General features: G+C 39.4%; 1 protein-coding gene across 13 annotated transcripts in view; it reads left to right on the plus strand.

Annotated features, from left to right (window-relative positions):
- Positions 1-26,696, plus strand: part of CDKAL1 (CDK5 regulatory subunit associated protein 1 like 1) — an 811,149-nt gene that overhangs the window by 203,543 nt on the left and 580,910 nt on the right. For 9 of the 13 annotated variants that reach the window (XR_007191477.2, XR_007191478.2, XR_007191476.2 and 6 more), the window contains one exon: positions 15,593-15,713. Coding sequence is in view for 10 of the 13 variants with exons in the window: in XM_048225751.2 (XP_048081708.1) it covers positions 15,593-15,713 (121 nt within the window). In the remaining 3 variants the exon portion in view is untranslated. Of the gene's footprint in view, positions 1-15,592; positions 15,714-16,844; positions 16,917-26,696 lie in introns of all 13 variants that reach the window. The other 4 variants (XM_048225746.2, XM_048225748.2, XM_048225747.2 and 1 more) reach the window with 1 other exon arrangement.

The following is a 26,696-nucleotide window of genomic DNA, read 5'->3' on the forward strand; positions in this document are numbered from 1 at the left end:
ATTATGTCTTTGGCAGTTGTGGGGCCTGCTATTATGATCTTTTGTGGATGAGGCAAGTCTGAGGATGGGTTGGGGTCGTGTGCCCCTGCTGAGAACAATTGGATAGGACTGCTGACTTGGTTACCTACCCTAGTGAGGCATCTGTTGGATGGGCTCTGTTGTTGCCTCTGGTCTCCGGTAAGGCTTCCTGCATGGTCTGGATTTGGATCTATATTCAGCAATGGGTGGGGCTATGAATTAGCTTCTCTGCTCTGGCAGAGGGCAGAGAAGGGCCTAGGAACTATACAGCTCATTATTTGGGGCCTGGATCAGGCCTGAGTATGCACTGAATTTGTTGATCAGGTAAGCCCACCGGTTTTGCTCTGCAGGTGGGGAAAGCCATGTGCTGCATTGTCTGTGAGTGTCATTTTACATAAGACTGTTGAATGGGCTACCCAGCTTCCTGTGTGGCCCAGGTAGTTTCCGTGGCTGGACAGGTTGAAACTGTATTCAGCCATGAGCGGGGCTCTGAATTAGATTCCTTGCCCCGAGTCCATAGTTCAGGCACAGTAGGAGAAGCAGCTCTAAAACCAGTAAAGCTCTTTGTTTTTTTGTCTTAATTCAAGCTGATTTGGAGGTTCCCTGGCTGAGTAGGGCACTGGCTCTGCCCTGCGGTCTATCAGCTCTTCCTAGCCTTCTCTTGGCTCACGTGCTATTGGCCTCGTAGCTTCCAGGTCTTGTCGCCAGCCCTTCTGTTCAGATGGGACTGGAAGGTACTTCATACTGAGTGGGGCTTTGAGTCAGTACCGTGCCTGGGCAGGGACCACCATGGTTCTAGGGCCAGCGGAATTCTTCATCTGAGTATGAGAATCAGGCAGATTTACACCCAGCCTGGTTCCCTTGCATAGTGTGCTGCCAACTTGTTCTGCAGGTGAGCGTAGCTGCTGTTTGGAATTACTGCTTGGGCACTGTGTGTGCTGGTTGTTGCAAGCCCTCTGCCTGCCCCCCTTCTCTGTCATAGTCAAGATTCCCAGTGGCTGGGCCCCACAGATTGTTCGGCAACCCCTGTGGTGTGAGATCAGAGTAGGGGCTCCCACAAATGACCCACAATATGGGGGAGGTGGGTTGAACCCTGTGGGGTTTTCTTTTTGCCCCGGAGAGACCAGTGGCTCGGGAAACCTCTCGTCTTGGCGCTGCGCTGACTGGAGGAGGGGCAATGCCGTCAGTGTGCAGCTCCTTCTCTTGCCCTTCTAATGTAGTCTGTCTTGGTCTCTGAAGTGCAGTGGGGTGCTTTAGCCTCACCCCATGTTCTAGGATTCTCTCTGTGATTTCGTATTCTTGAATAGTTGTTGTTCTTGTGAGGGGAAGCGAAGTCAGGACCAACCTGTCGCCATCTTGGTGACATCCTGTTCCCACTCTCGCAGATCTTTGACATGTCTTAGCAGATTGCGTGAAGCTGAAACTACAGATATTGTCGAGTTCTCTGAAAGTGTATATAGTATTGTAGTCTGGATTTTGTGAAACAATTTTTAAGTTTGAACATCCTGATTTTTAAGTTTGAATATTTTCATTTCAACTATTTGGTATTCTTGGGTATACCAGTTTCTGAATCCCAAGGTTCTGATTTCTGTTTACTGTGATAGGATTATTTAGCAAAACATGCCAAGTGGATGAGTTAATCTTCTTCTGAAGTTCTCATAGAAACATGAAAACAAATATGATTTTTAAAAACTTTATGTAAAAAAATCTTCATACAATGGTCTTCCTTTATTATGACCACCTTTGAAGAGAATCAGCACGTGGTACACTGCTTTTATACTCTGCACACATCTCATATATGTGCTTTATATTCATCAGGAAAAATTTTAATTTCCATTTAAAGAATGCAGTTTTTGTTTGGCAAAATGTAGTAAGAATCGTTGAGACTATAAACTTAAATAATACTAACAGCTGCATCACACTTTTAAAATGGAGGATGAAGTTGTAGGTTACTTGTGCTATTTTTCTGTTTTCCTAACACAATAGTAAATTGTATTGGTAATTCTCCATTAGTACTTTATCGCTGGCTTCCATAAAAACAGAGTTAGAAAGTGGAAGCCAGTAGAAATATAAAATGGAAGCCAGGTCATGTTAAAGGTGTACTGGAACTTCAATATCAAAGTAAAATATGCATAAAAATCATGATCGTCCTTGAGAAATATATTAAAAACAAGTATTTTTTTACCAGTTAAATCATGTGTTCTATCATAGCCACATGAAAAACCTGGCAATATAGAGTAAGTTAACAAGTCCGAGTACACAAAAAAATTTAAATCGGATTTTCTCTTTTTCTTGTAGATTTTGTTTGACAGGAAAGTTTATTTAGACAGTTGTAAGATGTTGCTTATTAGGTGACGCTATCAACCTTTCCTTAGAAAACCTAATATTGGTAATAATTAGCATAGAGAAAGAATGCTTCTTGATTTTAACATTTTGTATATGATGTTTGGGGATACACATTTTTTCTTTTTTCTTTTCTTTTCTTTTCTTTTCTTTTCTTTTCTTTTCTTTTCTTTTCTTTTCTTTTAAGATTTTATTTATTTATTCGACAGAGCTAGAGACAGCCAGCGAGAGAGGGAACACAAGCAGGGGGAGTGGGAGAGGAAGAAGCAGGCTCATAGCGGAGGAGCCCGATGTGGGGCTCGATCCCATAACGCCAGGATCACGCCCTGAGCTGAAGGCAGATGCTTAACCGCTGTGCCACCCAGGCGCCCCCACATTTTTTTTTTTAAAAGTTCATTCTGTAACACTCCACAAAGCATGTAGCATACACATAGCAATTACTTCTGAGACTGAGAGAATAAATTATCAGTTTCCTGTAATTAGTATTTCGAGGGGGGAGAAAACTCATTTGCAAAATCTCCAGTTAGAATAGCAACTATGGATGGATTTTTAAGTAGAAGTTTTTCAGAACTACTGTTTTATAACAAAACATGTATTTTATAGAGTAGTAAAGATGTAGTAATTGAAATGTCTTTCTAAGGTAGTTTCTAACACATGAAATCTTTATTGTAACTCCCATCATTTAAATGTACTGTTTCTTTAAACTGTGCTGAAGTCTGCTGCTATGAGGGGTAAGAATCCTGGATTCAGAGTTTGAAGAGCCACGTGGAAATATCTGGTTCTTCTAACAATGTCCTGTTCAGCAGCCCATACAACCTCATTGGTTCTGTTGCTGGAGTTGTAAATTGTATGACATGGACGATCCCTTCGGCTCTGAAATTCCAGAAGTCTTTGAGTCTGCAATGTAATACTGACTTTCAGGGTCTGTCATTGGAATGAGATGTTGACATTTTGGACAGTGATCTCTAGCCAAAGTTATTAGAATGGGAGAAGCTTTTTCTCACACCCTAATCTCCTTCTGCCAGATTTTACTTTTTCTTTCCTTTTGCCTTCCTACTTAAAAAATGAAGTTGAAAATGTTTGTAAAGGACATACCATGCATTTTTCTTTTGTCTATTTCTGTATTCTCCAGTGAAGAGGGTCTCGAAGTCATAAATCAGCATTTCCGTGACCCATTACCCTTTACTTCATTCAGTCGTAATGCCATCCTGGGTGCTGATGGGCAGTGGACTTCCCGGTGTTGCTTAAGAGCTTTATGCTTCTTTGAAGCAACTTTCATTTCTGCCCTGGGGCATGTTTATTTCTGCGACTTCGAGACAGGCCATTTTCGTCTTGGTGACTAGGATTGCTGGAGAAAAAAAGCAGCTCGAGAGGATTTAATGTAAGGTGAGAACATTACCCGGAGCAGGGACTCTCAAGCATGTTTGCGGAGAAAGAAATGGTAGCTGAGAGGGGCTCCTAGCCAGAGAGGGAGTGGGCAGGGTGGTTTATCAGAACTTAGGGAAACTGAGGCTTGCGGGGTCTGCCATGTGGCCCTTCACCTAGACTCACTGCCATAGGGGCCAGTGTTGCAGCCTGATAAGGACCCTGTACTCAGGTATCCTGGGTTGGGGAAGCACCCGCTGATCCCTAGGCGTTGAAGCTTAGACTTACCCAGGATCCTGTGGGGTTCCTGGCACACTGTTTATGCTTTCTCCGTCTTCCCTCATGTTCAGGAAATTGTATCAGGATGCAAGTGAGTGATTTAATAGGAATGACCTTGAATCTACTTTAATTTATATATTTAAAAAATTATTCGCAAATTTGATTATCATCATCAGTGCAATTATTTGTGACCTACTTCTTAGCCCTCCAGAGCTGAAAAAATAAATGAGATCTGACTTTAACTTCCAGTGTTTGAAAGTTCTGAAAATCTCCTTTCCTCCTTGCTTTTGAAAAACGTCATTAGTGCTATAGATCTTGATAGGATTACAATTGCATTAATTATAGTAGCAACTGTAATTAACTTCTGTCTAGCTCTTTGTAACTCACCCTTTCTGTATACATTAATTCATTTGTGCTCCACAGGAACCCTGGTCTTACTGATTACACAGCGAGGCAGCAGTGTGGTATAATTTGAAACCTAGTTCTCTAATCTTGTGTTCTTTACTTTTGTTAAGCTGCTTACCTTGACTGGAGGGGAGCGAGAAAGTGAGGCCTGTTCATTCTTTCCTTTCCTCATGCCTGTTGTTGAATGTCACTGCTCCCCCATTTCTAGTTCCCTTTCACGTCCTGGCTTACACATTTCCTTCCTTCACATTTCTTGTTTCCTCTGTGATCTGTTTTTCCCCTCTCCTCCCTCAGTTTTACTAGCCATCCCCATTTTGTGCCAAAGTAATTTTTTGTGAAGAGTCAGTAAAGATTTGTTTCATTTAAAAAAAGAGAAATTGTGACTAGAATATTTGAGTCTTACCTCACTGTAAAGGTGCTTAATTTAGGAAATGAGAGAATGAAAGTCTACCTTGACTGTAAGCAACCAATAAAAAGCCAATTTAACCAATAAAAAGCTAAAGAAAAGTTTTTACAGAGAAAATTCTCTTGGGTGTGTGTGTATTAGGGGTAATTTTTGAAGGTTTATTTGAAATGCACTTTATATAGTTTTTATTCTCAAATGGGTAAGTCAGGAAAATCCTTCCATATTTTTAAGGATATGGACTATGTTTTCTATCTCAGTTTTGTATTTAGGCTAGATAAATAATGAAGCTGTAGGGAGGGGAATTTTGATGTAGATAACTTTTGGTCTTTAGCATTTCATAATGAACATTAGTTGTAATTTCTCAGAATTAAGTTTTAAAAATAATGTTTGATCACTCTTTAGATTAGAATTAAGAATGTGTCTCAAACTCACATAATTTCTATTTCATAAACCATATTTAGAAATATTGTCATTTTTGAAGGTGTGGTTTTTCACAGTAGGGCTCCTTCATGCCAAGTCTTAATAAATCTTTTCAGTGAAATCTGGTTTTCGCGATAGGCTCTTAACTAGATTGGTTTTAAGTGGAAAATGAGCAACAAGCAGGAATTCTAGCAAAGAATTCTGCTTGCTGTGTTAGTAGTATTGTGTCCAAATGTACTGTGAAATACATATAATCATGTATTTAAATTGTATCCGGCTCGCCCAGTAGGGTCAGCTCTCCGTGAAGCCTTCCGTGATCTTTCCCGGGAGAGTTGACCCCTCTCTCACGGTGTCCCACCGCTCCTAGAAACACTGATCAGACCATCTCTGACACTTCATTCCAGTTATGGGGAAGGTATATTTTGGAAGTCTTTATGTTGTGTTTCAATATTGATAAAATAAGATTTCATACATCTTTTTTAAAGCTCATCTATACTACCATGGAACTTTTGTTTCTGTTATGCATATATATTACTGTATTATGTTATGATATAAAATGCATATCTTTGTTTTCCTTACATTTCTACACTTACCCTATTGTCAATCCCGAGGGGTTGAGGACTAAGAGAGTGTGAATTTCAAGCTAGTAAGTAAGCTCCGGGTGCCCCGTTTCCTACCTCCTCCCATATTGCCTTCACACAGCCACAGTACAAGTGTGTTCAGCTCATGATGAGAGAGGAAATGAAGTGCAGACGAGGTATGTTTCAAGGTCCGTAGATGGGACACCTCTCCAACTTCCTCCACTTCCTGTCTCTCTTCTGTCACCCTTCATGCGTGCTTGAGTTGAGTAATAACAGGAGGAAACTTGAAATTTTCATTCGTGATTGAAAGTGGGAATTTGAACTTCAGTTTTTAAAAGTTCAGTTTGTGAAAGTTCATAAGGAGCTTGTGGCTTACAGGTTCCTTATGTCTGTATTTTAATGTTCTCGTTTCCTAGCAGCCTGAATGCCATGTATTGTAAGGTCTGTTATTTCTGCTTTCATCACCTGGTGCAGTAATTTTCTGAATGTAGGTTTGAGCACGAGCCGTGATTAAGTTCTGTGTCTCGGGCATGGATGCCCTACATACCGAAACTGAAGCAGACATTGCTTTATTGCTGTAAACACTAAAGCCTTGGAGCTATTTTGCAAATTTATAATTCAGAAGAGCCTATTATAGCAAGACAGCCAGTGACCTAAGGAGTTCTTTAAGGGTCCTGCTAATGTGGAGTTATTGACATATGACTGCCTTTAACTCTTGAGCGTTTTGACGTACACTTGATTTACACTTGGAAAAATAAATTGGCACCACAGAAATCTCCCACTGTCATAAAAGGTACATCCGCTTGTAAAAGATGTAATTAAAACACAAAATTCAGGGCTTATGGTAACTTGCTCCCAGAAGGTGTCTCCTTTAGGGTAAGAAGACATTTTACTTACCTGGACTGCTTGTTATGTGTGTCTTTTATTTCATGTGATGACCTTAAACGGATAGTCATTACCAGTTGTGCCAGCAATGCTGGGCAAATGGAAGAAAATGTTGTCTTAAATGTTCCATTGCAGTGAATGCTTTCATCTGTCTTCATAGTTTAGGATCATATGTAAATTTCACATCCTTACGATTGTAACGTAGGTACTCTTTTTGTGCACCAAGAGTTTTGATATTAAACGATCCTCAAACTGCTAGGGATTTGGACTTTGTCTTCTGACCTTATCTTAGCTTCCTCTCCAGCCCAGCTGCCCATCAGGTAAGGTGTCGGCTTCCATCATGCTTCGTTCACCTCTGGAGATCCATGTCAGTGACGTCAGCACCTCAGTCAGGCTCTCCCCTCCGACACTTGGATTCACGCTTCTAATTCTGTCTCTTTGGGCGGTTGAGTCTTACCGTTCTTTCCTTATTTTAACATCTTTTCCTAGGTGTCATTGTTCTAGTCCACATTGAAAGTCTTCATACTTGTTTGAAATCTTAAAAGCTGAAATTGGTGCTTGAATTGGAACAATTTTGTGTGTTTGAGTCCATTCTGGCCCTTCATGTGAAGTTTTCCAGCTTTAACTTGTGCCAAAGCTGCTACTTCCACTTAATCCACCTTCCTAGCTTTACTTAGCTTTCTCCTTTTAAAATGAAATTGTTACAAGGGAAGCTCACACTTGAGTGTGACTATCAGAGAATTCTTTCTTGCTTGAGAGGAATGTCTCAATGCCGCCTATGAGGAATGACATTGGATTGAGCAGAGACACATTTTTGGCCACATTTTTGGTTTTCTTTGTAATTAAGCAGTTAAAAGTGCCTGTGGAGGCTATGTCATGTAATAACTCCAAACATTTTGTAGAAGAACAGATTAAATTGAGCATTCCTGGGGCGCCTGGGTGGCTCAGGCAGTGAAGCATCTGATCCTGAGGTCCTGGGATCAAGTCCTGCATCAGGCTCCAAGCTCTGTGGGGATCCTCCTTCTCCCTCTGCCTGCTGCTCCCCCTGCTTGTGCGCGCGCTCTCTCTCTCTCTCTCATGAATAAATAAAATCTTAAAAAAATAAATAAATTGAGCATTCCTTTCTAATATTCTTAAGTAATATTCAAATTGATGTGACTACATTTACTTAAGTGAGAATTGGTGTCTACAGTACATTTATCCTTTTTTCTTTTTCCTTGAATTTTCTGCCAGTCCCCTACCCTCCACCCATTGCATCTTGTTGGGTTGCTTCACGAGGAAGTTTTCCAGTAGCCAGACCCAGAGTCTGGGGTTCAGACAGGCCTGTTGACTGGGTAGCTAATAGGACTGAGCTTGTGTGCAGTGAGAGCAGTTAGTAAGATACCAAGAAAACTTGGCATGAAACCTCGCTGGTGGTGGTGGAAGGTGGGTGGTCACATATGAAGGAAACAATGGTCTTTGACATTAGGTGCGATGAATAAAGTATTGAAGCAAAATATGACTGTTTAACGAGTGTTTAGAGAACAGGAAAAATTAAAGACAGGAAAATAAATAACCAGAGTCCAAGTCACCGGATCACTGGTACTTCTGTGATGTGTGACGATATTCGAAAGCTAATTTGTACAACCCACTTTAGCTGTGAGAATCAGAGGAGGGAAGGTTGGTTTGTGAGTTGAAACATAATTTAGTTAATAAATACGTATTTTGTAGGTAATCCCGTTTCTATCACTCAGTTGACATATGTGCTTATATTCCAGAGGCTGATTCTTTTCTGTTTGTGAATGACCGCTGTAATTGTCTTCCAGACATGTTGACAGACTGTCTTTCTAGGAGACATGGGTGGAATGTTTCCCCTTGATTTCAGTAATGTTCCCACTGTGGGATTTGGAAAAGAGATTTTGCTCTCAAAGATCCATAAACAGCATTAATATTGATTCAGCTAATTTAGCGGTTATTGTACAAAACAGGCCCATTTTTTACCCCACAGTTTTTTTTCAGTATTATGCATTTACAAATATGCATATAATAGTGGATTATATTTAAAAATTAGTTTCTGGTTCAAAATTTTGTAATACATAATAATTTTAGCTCATAAAATGGTTTAGTAACATTCTTTAGTGGATTGGATCAAATGTAAAAACCAGCACAGAATCAAGGTTTTGTAGCTGATTGAAAAATAACTGCTGAAAGCCTCAGGCTTAAAATTAAATTTGGTTTTAACAGGGCTGAATTTTATGTGACATTGGTAAGTAATAACTTAGGGAGATGTTTATTAAAGATGGTTAATAAACCTACCAAGACACATTTGACCATTATTTATAGAAGATGAAACGTAGATTTACATTTAAAATGGAAAAGATAAAAGATCTCAGAAATACTAAGTTTGAGTGTGTCCCATTCTGCATATGAAGGCAATCTGCTTTTTTTTTTTAAATATTCATATTAAAATTGCTTATCTCTGTTTTAATCGCTGTGCATCTTTATCACCATCTCCTCGGTGGTCTCCTGTTATTATCAGCTGATCTGGTTGCACTGAGCATCATTCTTCCCATCTGTTCCTATTAATACTTCCTCCTTTAATTTCTTCCTCAGTGTGATTGAAATGATGTCAAAACTGGTATTTTCTCTCCATTTTTCTTTCAGACTCTGTTGTCCTGATTTCTACCCCCCTCCTTTCTCTTCAATCTAGCCACGAAGGGTGATGAAATTCACAGTAGTCACAAAATAAATCAGTATTCATGGAGCTGCATGGTTTCCCCATTGCGGTGCGAGGCATCAGTGGCCAGAAGGGATCAAACAAAGAAGCAGTGTGTGAGTGTATAATCGTGCTCCTTGCTTCATGGTCCCTTCGTAAGGATGGCATGTTCATTTGCAGCACAAATTGCTCCAGAACTTTCCTTTTTTACTTTTCACATCTTTATTCCTTGAGCATGTTTCCCTGTTCCAGAGTCCTTGTTCCTCTCCTTTTCTTCCCAAAGACATCTCCTCATTCTCATTCTTTAGCCTGTCAAATTTCAGTTCATTTTAGATGGTTACAGTATTGATAACTGCACATAGAAGAGGTAATGATTTGCAGTGTATGTTTTTATTCTGTGGTCTGTACATTTAAGGAATTAATTTGAAACAGAAGTTCTGTTGGCAAAAGGATTCTTAAAAGAGTTGGTTTATAGCAAATAAAAGTTTTATTCCTGTAGTCCATTAAAAAAAAAACTGTTCTGTGGTTGAATTTTCTTCATCTTTGGCTAGATATAATGAGGGACTTTTATGTTATTTCCTACTTTGTCTTCAGCGTACTATATTTTTCAATTAAAAAAAAACAGACTATTGTTAGTTCTCCTGCTCTTTAATGAATCATTGGATTGGAAAATAACTCATTATATCATCAGGCAGAGATATGTTCCTTTATTTGCATGTAGATAGTGAAGATGAATAATTTATCAAATGTTATTAGTGCAGGCTGCGTATTACTGAAATCTCAGCAGGATATAATGAAATTTGCCTCATGCTCGTGTGAAGATAGCATGCCTTTGCATAGTCATTATTGAACTTTTGGCATCTCTCAGAGAACTATTATGTTAGCACGCCAGTCTTGCTCACCTCTTCATTAACTGGACTTTTGATTGAAGAGTTGAACTTATCTTGAAGATCTGTGAAATCTGGTGTGCCAAATGCCTGCTTGACTCTAGCTGTGTTTCTACAGCAGAGCAAGAATTTTTAGAATGAATGAAGGACTTAATGTTTCTTATTAAAGTGATTAGTGCAAATACGCTATGACTGATGGTTTTATTACTTCTGGTCATGAAAAGCTGTCTGTACGAGAGACATGGAAGCAGTACATCTTTCTGAAACGACGGATGATGAAACATGTATATAATTGCCTTAGAATCTTACACTTGTACCAGTTACGTATTGATGTTATTTTAAATAATTGCTTTGAAAAAGTTGGCTTTGATTTGCTTATGGCATGATTGTGTAAGGATCTCCTCATGAGCAGCAGTAAAGCTGGACAGTCAAAAACAAGCAACCCACGCACCCTGAAAATTGACTAAAGATATTCAGCAAACTGAGAAGTGTTTATTCGTGAAAACAACTGAACTTTGGGTGAGAACAGCCTGAGTCTCTGCCGTCTGCACCTGAGCCTACTCCCATCCTCCTTCGTCAGATCTGTGGGCAGGGTTGTTCAACCAGGGCAGAGCAGGCTGTGAAAACTGGGGGCTTTGCTGCGCCTCCCAAGACAGCCTGGTTGATTTGAAGAACTGTCCGTTAAAGCGGAGATTTTGATGGCAAGTGTCAGGGAGGGTCTGTGGCTCTACCTGGTTGAGACTGTGGGACTGTTTGGTGTGAAGAGTGGACAAGCGGACTAGCCAGGGATTGAACACAGACTTCTTAAAGGTGAGGCAGTGATAGGAGGCCTGCTAAGTCTCCACAGACCATTAGTTGACTGGAGGTTCTGCACGTGCACAGCAGAGACTGGAGTGGGCCCAAGCCACCCACACTCACCTACCTGCTGGAGCCTGCGTGCATTTCCTGGGCAGGTGGGCAGGACTCGAAAATGGCCCTAACTCTGAGTGACCTCACTGGCTCATAACACAGTTCCATTGGCAGATAGAAATCTTACTGGCTCATGGTGTTTGAACAAACATGTGACCAGTCTTTCCTAAATAAAAAACTATGCAAACGCAGAGTTGACCCCTAGGAAGTCATGCTTGGTGGTGGGGGGTGGGGATGAAGAGCTAAGAAGGGACATCAACAACCTTTCATTGTAGAGAGACAGACTTCATGGATGTAGTCCAGGTAAGCTAGTAAAGAAAAACAACAGTCCTTGGTGGGGCAGCAATCTGAACTGAGAGTTGCTACAATATATTATCTACAGTGTTCTATATTGAGCAAAATGTTATGATACATGCAAATAAACCAAGTATCCCCATATGCAGGAAGAGAAACAAACCAATCAGTACAGATTGTCTTTGACCAAAATGTTGGAGTTAGCAAAGACTCCCAAGTACTAAATAAAACCATGTAAAAAGCCTTTAAGGAAAGGATGATGGCAGTGACTTGTACAGAATCACAAAAAGATAGAAATGATAAAAAAAGAGCCAAGGGGACATCTATAGTTGAAAAGTACAGTAAGTGAAATTAAATGTTCATTCAAGGGGCTCAATTGCAGATTTGAGATGGCAAATAAAAAAAACTCAGTAAATTTGAGGGTAGATCAATAGAAATGATCCACTCTGAATAACAAGAAAAATCAGCAAGGACTCAGAGACCTGTGGGACAGCATCCAACACACCAGCAAGTGTGTCATGGAGCCACAGAAGAAGATCCAGAAAAAGTGCCCCCCCCATTTTTTAAAAAAAAAGTTCTGTATGAAAACTTCCCAAACTTGATAAAAAAAAAAACAAAAACAAAACACATTACTTTATAGAGCCAAAAAGCCACATGAATCGCATGTAGGAAAATCACAGAGATCCACACTTAGAGAAAATCTGGAAAGCGTAAGAAAAAAGTGACACATTATGTACAAGGGGAACATCATTAAGATCGATAACTGACTTATCAGAAGCAACAGAGTCAAAGGTAGTGACCTTTGACAGTTGACATGGTTTTTGAACTGTGCGGTCCCCTTCTCCATGGATTTGTTTTCAATCCAGTGCTGTAAGTGTTATTTTCCTCATGCTTTTCATAACTTTTTCTTTAGCTTATTTTATTGTAAGAATATGTAATACATATGACATTTAAAATAATTGTTAATCAACTGTGTATGTTATTGGTAAACGGTGTAAGCCATTAGTAGGTAAGTTTTTGGGGCGTCAAAAAAGTTATACATGGATTTTCAACTGTATGGGGTTTGGTGGAGCTCACTTCTGTTTAAGGATCAACTGTATTCAGTGCTCAAAGAAAACTGTCAACTAATAATTCTATATCCAGCAAAGGTATCTTTCACAAATTAAACAAAATAAAGACTCTCCCAGATAAGCAAACGCTCTGTTGCTAGCAGATTTCCTCTATAAGAAATAGTACAGAAAGTTCTTCAGGCAGGCAGGAAGTAGTATCAAATGATCAGTTGAATTCTCAGGAGGGAATGAGTGTTAGAAATGGTTAAATATATGGGTAAATATGAAGTCATCTGTAAATGTATGTTTTTCCTCTTTTTAAAAACTATATAGTTGTGGGGCGCCTGGGTGGCTCGGTCAGTTAAAAGTCTAACTCTTGATGTCGGCTCAGGTCATGAGGGTTGTGAGATCGAGCCCCATGTTGGGCTCTGTGCTGGTTGTGGAGCCTGGTTAAGATTCTGTCTCTCCCTCTGCCTCCCCCCCACCAAACAACAACAACTATACAGTTGTATAGAACAATAATTATGGCACTATCTTTTTGGAGTTTATGCAGCTGTCTGTTAATATGTGTGACAACAATAGCACAAAGAGGGAGGAGGGAAAAGAAATGGCACTTGGACAATTGTATATCCATATGCAAAAAATGAACTTAGACCCTTATACACAAAAAGTAACAAAACGGATCCTAGATCTAAAGATAAAACCTAAAACAGTGAGACTTCGAGAAGAAAATACAGGAGAAATCTCTTTGCTCTTGGGCTAGGCAAAGAGCTCTTAGCTAGAAGAGCAAAAGCATGAGCTATAAAAGAAATAAATTGAGAAGGTGCACTTCATTAAATTGAAAAACATTTACTTTTAAAAAGATACCATCATGAAAGTGAAACTATAAGCTGCAGACTGCGAGAAAATATTTACAGATCACATACCTGAAAAAGATTGTGTAAGCAGAATTAAGAATTCTTATAACTCTGTTATAAGGCAGTTACTCCAGTTAAAATACTGGGAGACTCCTAGAGTAGACATTTATATTAGTGAGGGTTCTCCAGAGAAACAGCTAGTAGGGTGTGTGTGTGTGTGTGTGTGTGTGTGTGTTGAAAAGAAATGTATGATAAGGAATTGGTGCACACCATTATGGAGGCATTATGGGGATTGAGAATTCCCAAGACTGTAGTCCACGAGCTAAAGATCCAAGAGAGCTGATGTGTCCATCCAGTCCAAGTCCAAAGGCCCGAGAATCAGTAGAGCTGGTGGTGTAAGTTTCAGTCTGCAATTGGGCAGAAAGAAAACGCAGGAAGAGCCTGTATTTCGGTCAGAATCGAAGGCTGGAAAAAGCAGTGACGTGGCTCCTCAGTCCGGCAGAAGTTGTTCTCTCTTACCGTTTTTGTTCTATTCAGGTCTTTGATTGATTGGATAAGGCCCACTAGTGTCAGTCAGTCTCCTGATTCAAATGTCAGTCTTACCCAAGAACACCATTGCAGAAACACCCAAGATAACATGTGGTTGAATGTCTGGGCACCCTGTGGCTTAGTCAAATTGACACACAAAAATTAACGATCACAACATTTTACCAAACAAGGCATGCAGTTGGCTAATAAACACATGGAAAGGTGCTCAGCGTCATTAGTCATTATGGAAATGCATATTCATTCAAACCACACTAGAATGGCTATTATCAAAAAAGTCACAACATGAGGTCTTCGTTGACATTGTGGGGGAACTCAAACCCTCATACGTTGCTGCTAGGATATAAAATGGTACCATCACTTTGGAAAACAGCTGTTTCTTACAAAGTTAAATATAAATTGACCCTAGGATCAGCAGTTCCATTCCTAGGAGTATGTCCAAGAGAAATGAAAACGTATGTCCACATGAAGACTTGAATTCATAGAAGCATTACTCTAATAGGTATTAATTGGAAACAATCCAAAGGTTTACCAGCCGGTAACAGATGAACAGAATGTGATGTATTTTGGAATGGGAGCAAGGGTGGACTGTAAATAAGTTTGAGGGAATTTTTAGGGGGTGATGGAAATGTTCTAAAACTGGGTTGTTGTGATGATTGTACAACTGCATGTGTTTATTTAAAATCATTAAATTGGGGGCACCTGGGTGGCTCAGTTGGTTAAGCATCTGCCTTCGGCTCAGGTTATGATCCCAGGGTCCTAGGATCAAGCCCCGGGTCGGGCTCCCTGCTTAGTGGAGAGCCTGCTTCTCCCTCTCCCTCTGCTGTTCCCCCTGCTTGTGCTCTCTCTCTCTCTCTGTCAAAGAAATAAGTCTTTAAAAAAAAATCATTAAATCGTATACTCACAAGGAGTGAATTTTACAGAATGTACCTCAGTAAAGTTATAAAAAAGTACTATGTATATAATGAACAAAGGACAAAGTAAACATGGAAAAAATAATAATTGGAAATCTGAAGGGTATGGGAAGTCTTAGTACTGTTTTGCATATTTTCTACCATTGCAATTAATTCATAATTTCAAAGTTAACAAAACTTTTTATGGCTCTTGGAAATAGTCTGATTTTCTTTTGTAATATTTTAAAAAAATGTTTAAAAGCTTTTGTTTTTAAAAATCCGACCCTAAAGTGTCGTCTTATCTCAGCTTTTTAATTCTTTATTTCTTTGATTTGCTGTTTGCTTTGAGCAGATAGTCTGCTTTTGCTTTTTTTTTTAATCTGCCAACAGTGAGTTGGCTGGCAGGCCCAGTGCTCAAGTGAACCCTTCCTGCTTCATATATGTATCTGGTCAATGCTCGAGAGCAAGCATACCTTATGGAATGACGTTCTGAGGATATTTCTGTTTCTGTCATCTGTGGAGTAGAAATGTGTAAATATTATAAGCAAAGCAGTTTTGACTGCAGGACGCACACACAGCTTTGGCAGTATTTCTTAGGTCAATGATCACATCTTCTCATATATATACATATGTATGTGTACGTATATATATTGTTTGTTTCATAAGAGAAGAAGGTAAATGAAAATATTAACACATTTGAGAGCAGTAAATTAAAGTTCTGTGGCTGATGCTAATGTGTATTTATATGCTTTATTTGAAGGTCACTCTGTGAGACTGCTGGGTCAGAAAAAGGATAATGGAAAGCGCTTGGGTGGAGCGCGATTGGATTTGCCAAAGATCAGGAAGAATCCCCTGATAGAAATCATTTCCATCAATACTGGGTAAGTGTCTCTCAAACTTACTCATAAAATATTCAGTATAGTCCATGAATTCAGGTTTTCCCTCTGGACATGTGACAGAGTAAAGCAGTTGAACATTTTCTTGGGAAAGAAAAATCAAAAAGCTCTAAATCACATGAATATAGTTTCCTCTTAAATGTTCCCTGTGTACAAATTACATGTATATTTGCAGCAAGGTTTTAGGTCTTCGATTAATATTATTGTAATATCTTTTTGGTAATAAACATGGATTTCATTTTCCAGCTGTGCCCTTGGGTTAAAATATTTTTAAGAAGAGTGTTTTGTTGTTGGAATGGTTAACATACTCATCTTTTTTGTTTTTTCAATAGAGTTATAGTAAATAATGCCCGAGATACTAACCATGTTTTGATTATTAACTATCTGAAATACATGTTTTAAAATGTTGCCCGTGGGGCTCCTGGGTGGCTCAGTTGATTAAGCGTCTGCCTTCGGCTCAGGTCATGATCCTGGGGTCCTGGGATCGAGCCCTGCATCGGGCTCCCTGCTCAGCGGGGTGTCTGCTTCTCCCTCTCTTTCTGCCCCTCCCCTGCTTGCGCTCTCTTTCTCTCTCCCTCAAATAAATAAAATCTTAAAAAAAAAAATATTGCCCTTATGAGCTTTGAACTAAAAAGAAGCATCGTTCACTGAATATTAAGTACTCTTAATTTCACATCTTAGTCTGAAGTTCCTGACCCTTACTACTGATTTTTGGTGTGCTCATTTGTACTTCATTTTATTTGCATTTATGGAATTTGTCGTCAACATTAGTGTGGTCTGAAAGTCTGAAGAGGCCAGGGCCTTCTGTTCTTTAAATCATGGGAGTCACTCCATTCACAAAACTGCCTAACAGTTTAAGCTATCCTGCTGCTGCTTCTTTTTTTTTTTTTTTTTAAGATTTTATTTAAGAGAGGAAGAGAGAGAACATGAGTGGGAGGAGGGGTAGAGACAAAGGGAGAAGGAAAGACTCTCAAGCAGACTCCAGGGTGAGCACGGAGCCCAATGCGGGGCTCGATCTCACGATCCCGAGATCATGACCTGAGCCAAAATCAAGAGTTAGGTGCTCAACCAACTGAGTCACCCAGGCACTCCTGTCCTGTTTCTTTTTGATTTCAGCCTCCTTCCTCTTTTCTGGAATTGTTTTCCTCTGTCCTTTGCTTCCTTCATGCTGTTTCCTGTGGAGAGCAGGTGAGCTTGTCTTTCTCCTTCTCCAGCATCGTTCTCCCTCTCTCTAAGCAGTGCCTCCATTTCCTCCCACATATTTGCAGCTCTGTTGTCACTGGTCATCTTTTCTCTAGTTTTATCACCTTCTGGTTAATCCTTCTCACCGCTGCCAAAGATCAAGGAAGGTTGAAGAAGTCATTTGGTTTTTCCCTAAAAGCCGCCTGGGGTAACTTTCGTTTGCCTTGGTGAATTTGTCCAGGACCAACGTCTGGCCTTCAGCGTTGAAGATTCAGAAACCTGCACTCATCAAGCTCAGAGGCTAGTAATTAAATCAGAATATAGCAGTGAGAAATGGAGTTATCACATTGACTGGAGCATCTAATATATTCTCTCTTTTGAGCCTGAGCCAAGTTAGAAGCATAAGGCTGTTTGCTTTTCCCTCTGTCTCCATTCTCCTCCCTCCTTCAGTTTTACTGCAGTTTTTCTTTTTACTCCTGATTTCCTACCTAAAATTGCCATATCCCTACATTCCCCATCCTCCATGTTTGCTTTATTTTCTTCTGTAACACTTCTCATTATTGAAATATATATGACTTCTTTATATTTTAATTCTCTCTCCTCATTGGCATTTAATAACCTCCAAGATGGCAGGGAATTTCGACTCTCTCGCCTACCACTGTATCCTTAGAATATGGAAGAACGTACACAGCAGGGATTTAATAAATATTTACTTACTGAATGAATGAATGATTGATTTTTATAATTTGAAATTTTAATGGGTTTATGCTAAATTCTCTTCACAGTACAGATTGCCTTACCAGTTGGACAGTAATACTTGGAGTTTGGCTAAGATGCTTTCTCCTGAACAATGCGTTTAGGAGGGCAAAGTCAAGTGGTTCTGAGAATCTCTCTCTCTCTTTTGTTTTTCAATATAGGATTGATCATCCCCTTTTTGCCAAGATACATTTCTTTAAGCATGTTAATATTTTGGGGTTTATCAAATGCTATTATATTTAGATCCATTTGGTTTCTTCAAGGTGACTTTGCAGCTCTTGTTGACCTCTGGAGTGTTGCTTTTAATTGTTGGTTTTCAAAGATGCATTATTTTTCTAGTTTCTCTGTACTTCTTCATGTGGTCACTTCCTGCCTGACCTTCCAGTGTTCAGTCACACTGAACAGCTTGAGATTCCCAGACTCAAGGTTCTCCTCTGTCTTGACTGCAGGCCCCTGGGCGCGCCATCAGGTATCCCTGGCACGTCTTATCCTTTCCCCATTCAGTGTGCTGGTAATCCTTCCCTGTGCAGTTATGTGCTCTTTTTGGGTGACTGCCTATTCTTCTCTCCGTGATTGGGCTGAATGCATCCCTCCTTCCATGTCCATTTACCACATTCCCTACTTATCTTCGTTATGGCACTTCGAGACTGCATAATTTATATTTTAAATTGTAAGCTTGGGCTCTGAAAGTATTTCAAGTATTATTATTTCTGAGTTCAGTGTCTAGTACAAAGTTGAGCATATAGTAAATATTTGTTGAATACATGTTTCATTTTAAAGCCATCACTGTCTTTTGTTGCCATAAGAAATGTTAAGAAATTTGCTTTAGGTAGCCATTTTAAATGGCATTAAGTTAAAATCTTTCACGTTATTTTATTTGGGTTTCCCTTCTCTTGGATTTAGCATTTCTTAAAATGAGGCTACAGTATAAACTTTTTGCTTTTTAAATTTTCAAAAAAGATTTATTTATTTTAGAGGGAGAGGGCACGTGCACCTGTGAGTGTGAGCGCAGGGGGAGGGGCAGAGGGAGAGGGAGAGAGACAGTCCTCAAGCAGACTCCCCACTGAGTGTGGAGCCTGACACAGGGCTCGATCTCATGACCCTGAGATTATGACCTGAGCTGAAATCAGGCATCGGACACTTGACTAACTGAGCCACCCAGGTGCCCCTACAGTATAAACCTTTTAAAGCTCACTGGATGTTTGCTATCATTCTCTCATATTACCATGTAGAACTGACCCTTAGTAAGTAAATTAGCAAATATGCTTTTGGTGTTAAGATAATTTAGTTGATACTGTCTCTAAATTGAGATTGGAGTTTCTAACCTTCTCTGACTACTGATCACTTTCCTGAATCAGTTGTAGCCTTATCATCAGCCTTCAGGTGAGAGCATCCTCGTAGGCATCTGTCACGGTGTCTCTCTTAACATCTTAGCTTGGATTTTATTTTTTACCTCTGGTGGAGCTCATTGCTTTTTTTTTTTTTTTCTTTTTTAAACTTACATTCAAATGTTTTAAAAGAGGTATATCCATAATTATTTCTTTCAAGAGAAAATGATCCTTTCCATCAAAATCTTGACAAAGTCTTAAAGTCTTATTGCTTTCACATTAAAAATGGACATCTTAAATTTCATATAAATTTTCCATTCTCCATTTGGGAAAAGGCTCACATTTGCAGCGTTTTATTGTATATGTTAGTAAATTGTTGAAGTTACTATTAGAATTCACAAAGTTGTTACGCTTTGTTACATTTCTAAAGGAGTAAAAGGAGTGTATTAATTGCTTTACCAATGAAGAAGTAAAAATTTCAGGTCATCCTAGATTCTGGAGGAGCTGAGAGAATTACTGACTTGATCACAGTGTCTTTAATGAGGGTGCCTTTCATTTCCTAACTAACATTTATCTTTTCTCCTAAACCCTCTCTGTGGCATTCAGTTATCCATCTTTATTTATATTTGCTGTAGTGAGTATATAAATTTTGGTCCACTTGATTCATTGCTCCAGTTTCCAGCGCTCTCTTGTCTTCTGAGGTGAGCTTTTTGAGGTTAGCTGCCACTCACCTAGTACAACTAGACTGTTTTTAGACTGTCTCTCGTGCAGTAGAGACGCCCTGCTGAGGAAGCGTGGGGAGGCACATGTCTGGGATGGTGATAAGACCGTGATGTGGCCATGACTCTGAAAAACAGGTGAGAATAAAGTTAATGATGATTGCTAATGCGAACGGAGTGCTTACTGTGTGCCAGACACAATTCTTTGAAATGTATATTCTTTCCTGTATTTAATCCTCACAACAGCCTCATGAGATTGTTTTTTGATAGATGACGAAAGTAAAGTACAGAGAGGTTAAGGGACTTCACACTGTCATGTAGCTGGTAAGTGGCTAAGACCAAGACTTACCTATTATGTCCATCAGATACTTTTGTGGGTTCAAAGGAGCAAGGAAGCCTCTCCAGTGTGGTTGGCAGAGAAGGATCTTGTGGGAGCTGAATAATCTTTGCGTTATAGAGACTTTTGAAATGGGCCCTGAAAGATAGGTAGAATTGTGATAATTATATATGGAGGTATATTCAGTTTCAAATGACCACAAGCTGGGTGGCTTAAAACTATACAAATTTCTTATGTTACAGTTCCGAGAGTCAGAAGTCTAACACAGGTCTTGCAATGCTAGCATCCTGGTATAGGCAGGGCTGTTCTGTAGGCTGTTGGGGAGAATCTGTTTATTCCCTTTCTTCAACCTCGAAAGGGCACCCACGTGGATTCCTTCCTTATGGTCCCTTCTTCCATCTTCAGAGCCTGCAGTATTGCCTTTCTCCTCACACTCTCTCTCCTGCTTTTAATTGATGATATTGGAGCCACCTGGATAATCCAGGGTACTCTCTCTGTTTTAATATCAGCTGACTAGCAGCCTTAATATCATCTGCAGCTTTAATTCCCATTTGGCATGCATAGTTCCAGGGAGTAAGATGGTATGATGAGAAAATTGTAGGTAGAGAAAAGAATGAGGAAAGGCGTACGAGTGGACCATGTGAGTGGTTTGTAAAGAAGGTAAGTTTTTCTGGGCAGTCTAGTGTTTCCAACATATGCAAGGAAAAGTGGGATAAATCATCTTTTCTGTGAAGAATGTAATTGCCCCAGGGTGAGAAATTACACTTAATTCAGTTAGTGAGGGACAAGGAGAGCCACTGATGTCTGGAGCAGAGGTGAGAAATAATCAGTTGAGCAGTAGGAAGATTATTCTGGTACCAGCTTGTAATGTGAGTTGGTGTTGGAAGATAGGTACAGGGAGGTCACTTATGAGGTCATTATAGCAACCCCACCAGGAAAGACTGAGGGCTCGAGTGGTAGTTTGGGGAATGAAAAGTAAGGATGGCAGAACTGTGTCATGATTAAGAAAATGGGCTTTGGCATACTCCGGTAGAGTTACTTGTAACCATTGATTTGGAAGTTCCAAAGAATGGTGAGGGATGGAAATACAAGGCCCCAAAGAAGCTTTAGTTGGAGAGATGTGAATGAGTGAGGTCACTGAAGGTGAGTGCTCGTGGCCTATGCATAGGAAATGGGAGGAGTCATCTATGAACTAGAAGTAGTCAGAGACGAAGGTGTGTGAATAGGGAGTGTCATCCCATCAATTGCTTTTGACCCCTTTAGGAAAAATAGTGCTGGGATAAGTGAACCATTTCAGGAGAGTGGGAAAATTAAAAACCAGATTCAAAATTAGTAAGTTTTGCTCCAGGAAGATTACTCTTTTGAGGAGTTTAACTATAAAGGAAGAGAAGTGGTCTCTAGAGAACGGAAAGATGCTTCTGTCTGAGCCTGTTAAGAGGCAGGGGGGTAAGGAGTAGAAATGTATTGACAGCAGGAACTGTTTCAATAGGATCCTATATACAGATGGAAAGGTAAGCCTGGGCAAGGAAGAAGGACACTTTTGTGCCCCCGTAGGTATAGGAGTAAAGGACATGAGTAAGCCCAAGTGTAGGACTTAAAGCTCTTAAATGATTGAGTGCACAGAAAGTGTTTCCATTCTTTCGTGCTAGCAGGTGAAAGAGAGGGTAGTGTTTCCATGTTTTGTCCCTTTATGTTTTAGTTAATAAACTTCAATCTTCTGATGGCCCTGACTCGAGATAGGGTGAGTTCTTGATTGAAATACCAGCCTCCCTCCCCAGGATTTGTCAGCACTCTTTCGCCTCTCTTCCTCCCATTGGTGTTGGTGTTCAGTTGTTACTCTACGCTGCGTATTTTCTGTAAGCTGGAAGTGACACCACATGTTAGATTCGAATTAAATATTTGGCCAGAAATAAGCTAGTTTCTGAGGTAAAGACAAAAATTTGAAGATTCATGCCAGAGTGTTTCATTTTTCTCATTAAATTGGTAGAATGGGGTTGTAGTTCTGAAGTAGAGTATATGTGAGTGTTTATGTAGATTTTAAAATAAAGTGTCAATCCAACACTGTGGTCCATGTAATAAGGAGTCATCCTGGGCACAGACAAAGGAAGTGTGCCGAGGTTGGAAAGCTCGGGTTTTGTTAGGGGCCCCATGTGTGTGATTGCCTTGTTTTTTCTAGTAGAGGAGACAGAAAGTCGTAGGTAGCATAGAGACAAAGAGTAAAAAGTTGGAAATTGGGCCATCAAGAAAATCTGTGCCTCATTTTTGCCTTTTCTGTCACTATTAAAGTCATCAGTTTTGACAATCTCTTGGCAATTTTTGTTCTCCCAAAGCCAAGAGTTGGTTGCTGCTTTGCCGTTCTGATAGAAGTTGTATCGCTTTTTAGGTCCTACTCTCAGATTATCCCTAGTTGAAAGGGATAATCCTCCCCTGGGCTGAGCACATCTCAGAAAATACTGTCTGACCCTGTAATATTTTACTAATACTTTCTCTTTTAAGATTTATCTCATTTTTCTTATTACTTGCCATCTGTCAGACATAAAATGATGGTATATGGGAACCTTTAAGGGGGAATCTAATTTTCTTTGAGATTACATAGTTGAATTTATTATCGTTTTTTGCTAACTTGGATGTTTTCACTTTCTTTCTGTAGTATCTAGAATTTACCATCTCTATCCCAGTGCTGGATTCATAGGTGCTCTCTAAACATTTGAATGGATGAATGAATGTATGAGCGATAATTTATTTTATATAAGTAGAGTTGTTTTTAGAGAAATACAATCACAACTAACAACATTTTGTTACCTTCTGGTTCTAATGGTTACAACATAAAATAGTTAATAACTAGACATCATGACAGTACATATGAAAATACAATTATTATGTGCTTACACATTACCAGGTATTGTGTTAGGTATTATGATATATGCAAAGGTAAACATTTCCCAAGTCAACAGGTAACTAACATGGAATGAATTAATCCAAAACACACAGCTCTAAACACAGACTTAATTGCAGCTCCTGGATGGGGAGGATTTGGGTCTCCTTCTATTCTGTATTCTGGGGAATGCTTTTAGATCGCAGCGTGACTATCTTTCTAGGGGCCAAGGGTGCACAGCAGGGACCGCAGACCTCGAATTTGAGAGCTGTGAGATACTCAGACATTTCCTCACTGTCCCTCTGTGAGACACAGTGACAGCCGCACAGTAAAATGGTTTCCCTGACCTTTGACATCAAACAGGACTACCATCATCGTCAGTACACGTGCGGAAAATAGAAGCCTCAAATGCCATCCTTTTCTGTTACTCTTAAGTTACAGCTTTCAGAAGATTACACTGTATAAAAAATTTTTTCAGAGGTATTTAATTAGAAGCATCTAAAAAGCTTTTAATTAAGGTTCCAAGGAAAGCCTGTCAGACGGTTAAATATATGTGGGATCACACTCCTACTAGGGTGAATCCTTTTAATATTGTGCGAGGATAGTTTGGAAAATCTTATAATGTCTTTGAAATGGACTGCATATTTTAGTATATTCAGTAACGATTTATTGAGTTTTTATATGTTAGCATCGTGTGAAGAAATGAAAAATTTTTTTTAGTTCATGCTAGACTGTGGTTCCAGTGTCCTGTTGATGTAAATCATGGCCTTCATCTGAATATGCTCTCTTGAGAGCAGCTCCTTCAGCTTCGGGGCTATCCTTAGACACAGCCGTTGGAAGGCCACAACACGTCTCTCCAAGGGACAGAATCTCAAGATAAGACATTTCCCAGGAAGGATTTGGAAGACTATATAGTCATTCTCTTCTTTAAACATTGTGGGTCAGTATTGACTTTTTATATATCAGGCACTGATGACTGCAGAGTAGCCCAAGCCAATTTCATTATGGGGGTTTTTGATAGACAGTAGCCTATCAGTGGGGGTCAGTTGCTTCCTTATAACCGAGCTGTCAGGTTATAATGAAAGCAAGTCCCAGTCCAGAATCTGTAATAAGAACTTATCAAGCAAGCTGGCACAGTCCAGCTGTTCTTGTAAGCCTGGTGAAGTCCTGATTCTCACTCCTTTTAGGTGATTAAATCACAGCTTGCATGAAAGGTTCACTTGAGCCCAGTGAGACGGTATGGTCAGCCTCCGTCAGCCAGAATCCTCTACCAGTGTCTGGAGTGATGGTCAAGTAGGGACTAAGCCAGAATAATATCCTTAATGTCCAAACCAAAGTGTGGTTCACAGCCCAGTGCTGGGTCATTGACTACTGGTGGCTGTTCTACGATAAGTGGAGACGTTAAGAGCAAACATTTTAGAAACTTTTAAGATAGTTTACCATTGCTGCAATATCTTGGAATTAAAAAGTAATGATTTACAAGAGGTTGGAAATCAAAATCCTGGTCTGTCACTATAGTTTGAGAAACACTGGTCTCAGCTAGTGTGTTAAAAGATCCTTTACCCTGTTGTGGAGAATATTTTAGCCAGTCCACTTACCTCGAGTGCCACTGATTTCACTATTTAGATCTTGTTTCTAATACCTTTTATGCTAGTAGTTAACCACTTGTCCTTAGCAGCTAACTACTACTTTCACAAGTGAAAACATCGGTCATTTATTGTGCTAATTTGCAAAAAGCCTCTGCTGTTGACCAAAGGTAATCTCTGGAAGACAGTCTTCCTGATTAATTACTAGAAAACAGAGACTGTTCTTTAGAGTTGTAGCTTAAAGTGACTTGCACATTTTATATTATGCTCTCTACATTAAATTCTTTCAAAAGTAAACTACAGAAGTCCTAACATGGTTTTTGTGAGGCCTGAATCGAGAGGTTGTAACTGTTCTTTCAGCACGTCCCTAAGATGAGCAGAAAGCTGTTATTACTCTTGTTCTACTATAAATTTATGGAGGCCAAGAACCTTATTTCCTGATCACGAGCCTGGCTTATTCCTGGAGAAGGCGCTGGAGTCCGTGGCGCGTTGGAGAGAGCTCTGCGTTTGAGTTTGGAGTCACAGGCACTGTTGTTTTCTGGCGCGGTGAGTCAGATAAATTAGTTCCCTCTTAGAGCTGATCTCTTTTCCGACGTAGACACAACTACCTATTATGTGTCATCCAACACAGTATGAGTACTTGAGTAAGTGTTTTCCTTAGAATTTTGATGTTGCTGTATCCTCCACTCTGCCAGTATTCTCCGAGCCTCCTCCCCCCTTCCTTTCTCTTCATCCTTTGTACCATCTGGGCAAGGAAGTTTCTAGTACTGCAGTTTAAAGTTAGGAGTTCATTCAGTTCATCATCAACTTATCAATCTCCCGGTTCACTTGTCCAGTGTTAAGTGAACGACAGACTTAAAAAAAAATTAAGCTTAGTTTCTCCCATAGCTTTCGGTACAGTGTCTTTTCACAGTATTCACTTCATAAAGATTTTAGTATTTTAGTGACAGCAGTGTTACTCAAATGCAGAAAATTTCTTCTGGCTGAACTGGAGTGTAATTCTAATTACTTTTCTCTTGCTCTAGACAATTGTTTTATAGAAAAAGAGAATATGATAATTTGGACTATGAATGAAGTGAAACTTATCTCCAACAATTAAATGTGTGAAATTGAAGTATTTATGGCAATTTTGAACGTGTTACATTTTTACTTTTATCCAAAAACTAGTTGTTCTGAAATTTGCAGTTTTTTTGATATCTTCAATGAAATCCCCAAATACCCTATTTTCACTTAAATACTGTTGACATGAAATTTTAAAGTAATCTTATTTTTAGTGCCTTATAAAACTGGATTTGGGAAAGATCATTCGTAAGAACAGTGGATGGCACTATTGGTTCATACCTGAGAAATAATTATCATGAAGTAGAACTTCTAATGCTGGTGTAATAAATGCCTTGGAATAAGAGGCCCAGCTAGAAATTTCAGGCAGTAGTAGGATGGGGATTTAATCTTAAATTTTGTAAATTCTTCTTTATGTAATCATTGTTTTATATAAATTTTGAAATGAATATACAACTGTTTTAGTAACTGTATATAAAGAAATGGTTTTAAAAAAGCATTTCAAATTCTAGCATGTTAGAGGATATACCATTGCCCTAACTAAAAAGTACAACTTGCTTACCACTTTTCTTATTAAACAAAACCATGTAGTTTGAGGAAGGGATGATAAAAAACTGAAAATTTAAAAATACTTAAATTTAGGCAGAGCATTAAGGAAACCTTAGATTATGGTTAATTGAGTAGAATGGTTAACACTTTCTTCAGGTTAGTTCATAGATTATATGGTGAGGAGGTGCATTAATTATAAATAGTTACAGATGTGCTTACAGTTTAGAAAGTTGTTTTTTTTTTTAATTCTATCGCAGAAGTCTTTTACGCTTGTTCATTAAGGAAACTAAAGAGCCCCCCGTCTGGACATTTATTTACTCAACAAATGTGGTGGAACATATGTTAAGTGCTGAGGATAGATAGATGTGTCCATTTGGTGTTGGTGTCTGCCCTTGAGAATCCCACGGGAGAGAAAACAAGCACAAAACAATTATAACATTGTCAATACAACGTAGACAGAGTTATATTAGGACCATGATGGATTGTCGGGATGTGAGGGAGGGCTTCCATAGAAACTGGGTATTTAGATGTGTCTCAAAGTTTATCTCCTAGGTGGGTTCAAAGGCAACTTAAGCAG

The sequence above is a fragment of the Ursus arctos genome, unplaced genomic scaffold (assembly GCF_023065955.2).
Source record: "Ursus arctos isolate Adak ecotype North America unplaced genomic scaffold, UrsArc2.0 scaffold_31, whole genome shotgun sequence".
In the NCBI taxonomy this organism is placed as follows: domain Eukaryota; kingdom Metazoa; phylum Chordata; class Mammalia; order Carnivora; family Ursidae; genus Ursus; species Ursus arctos.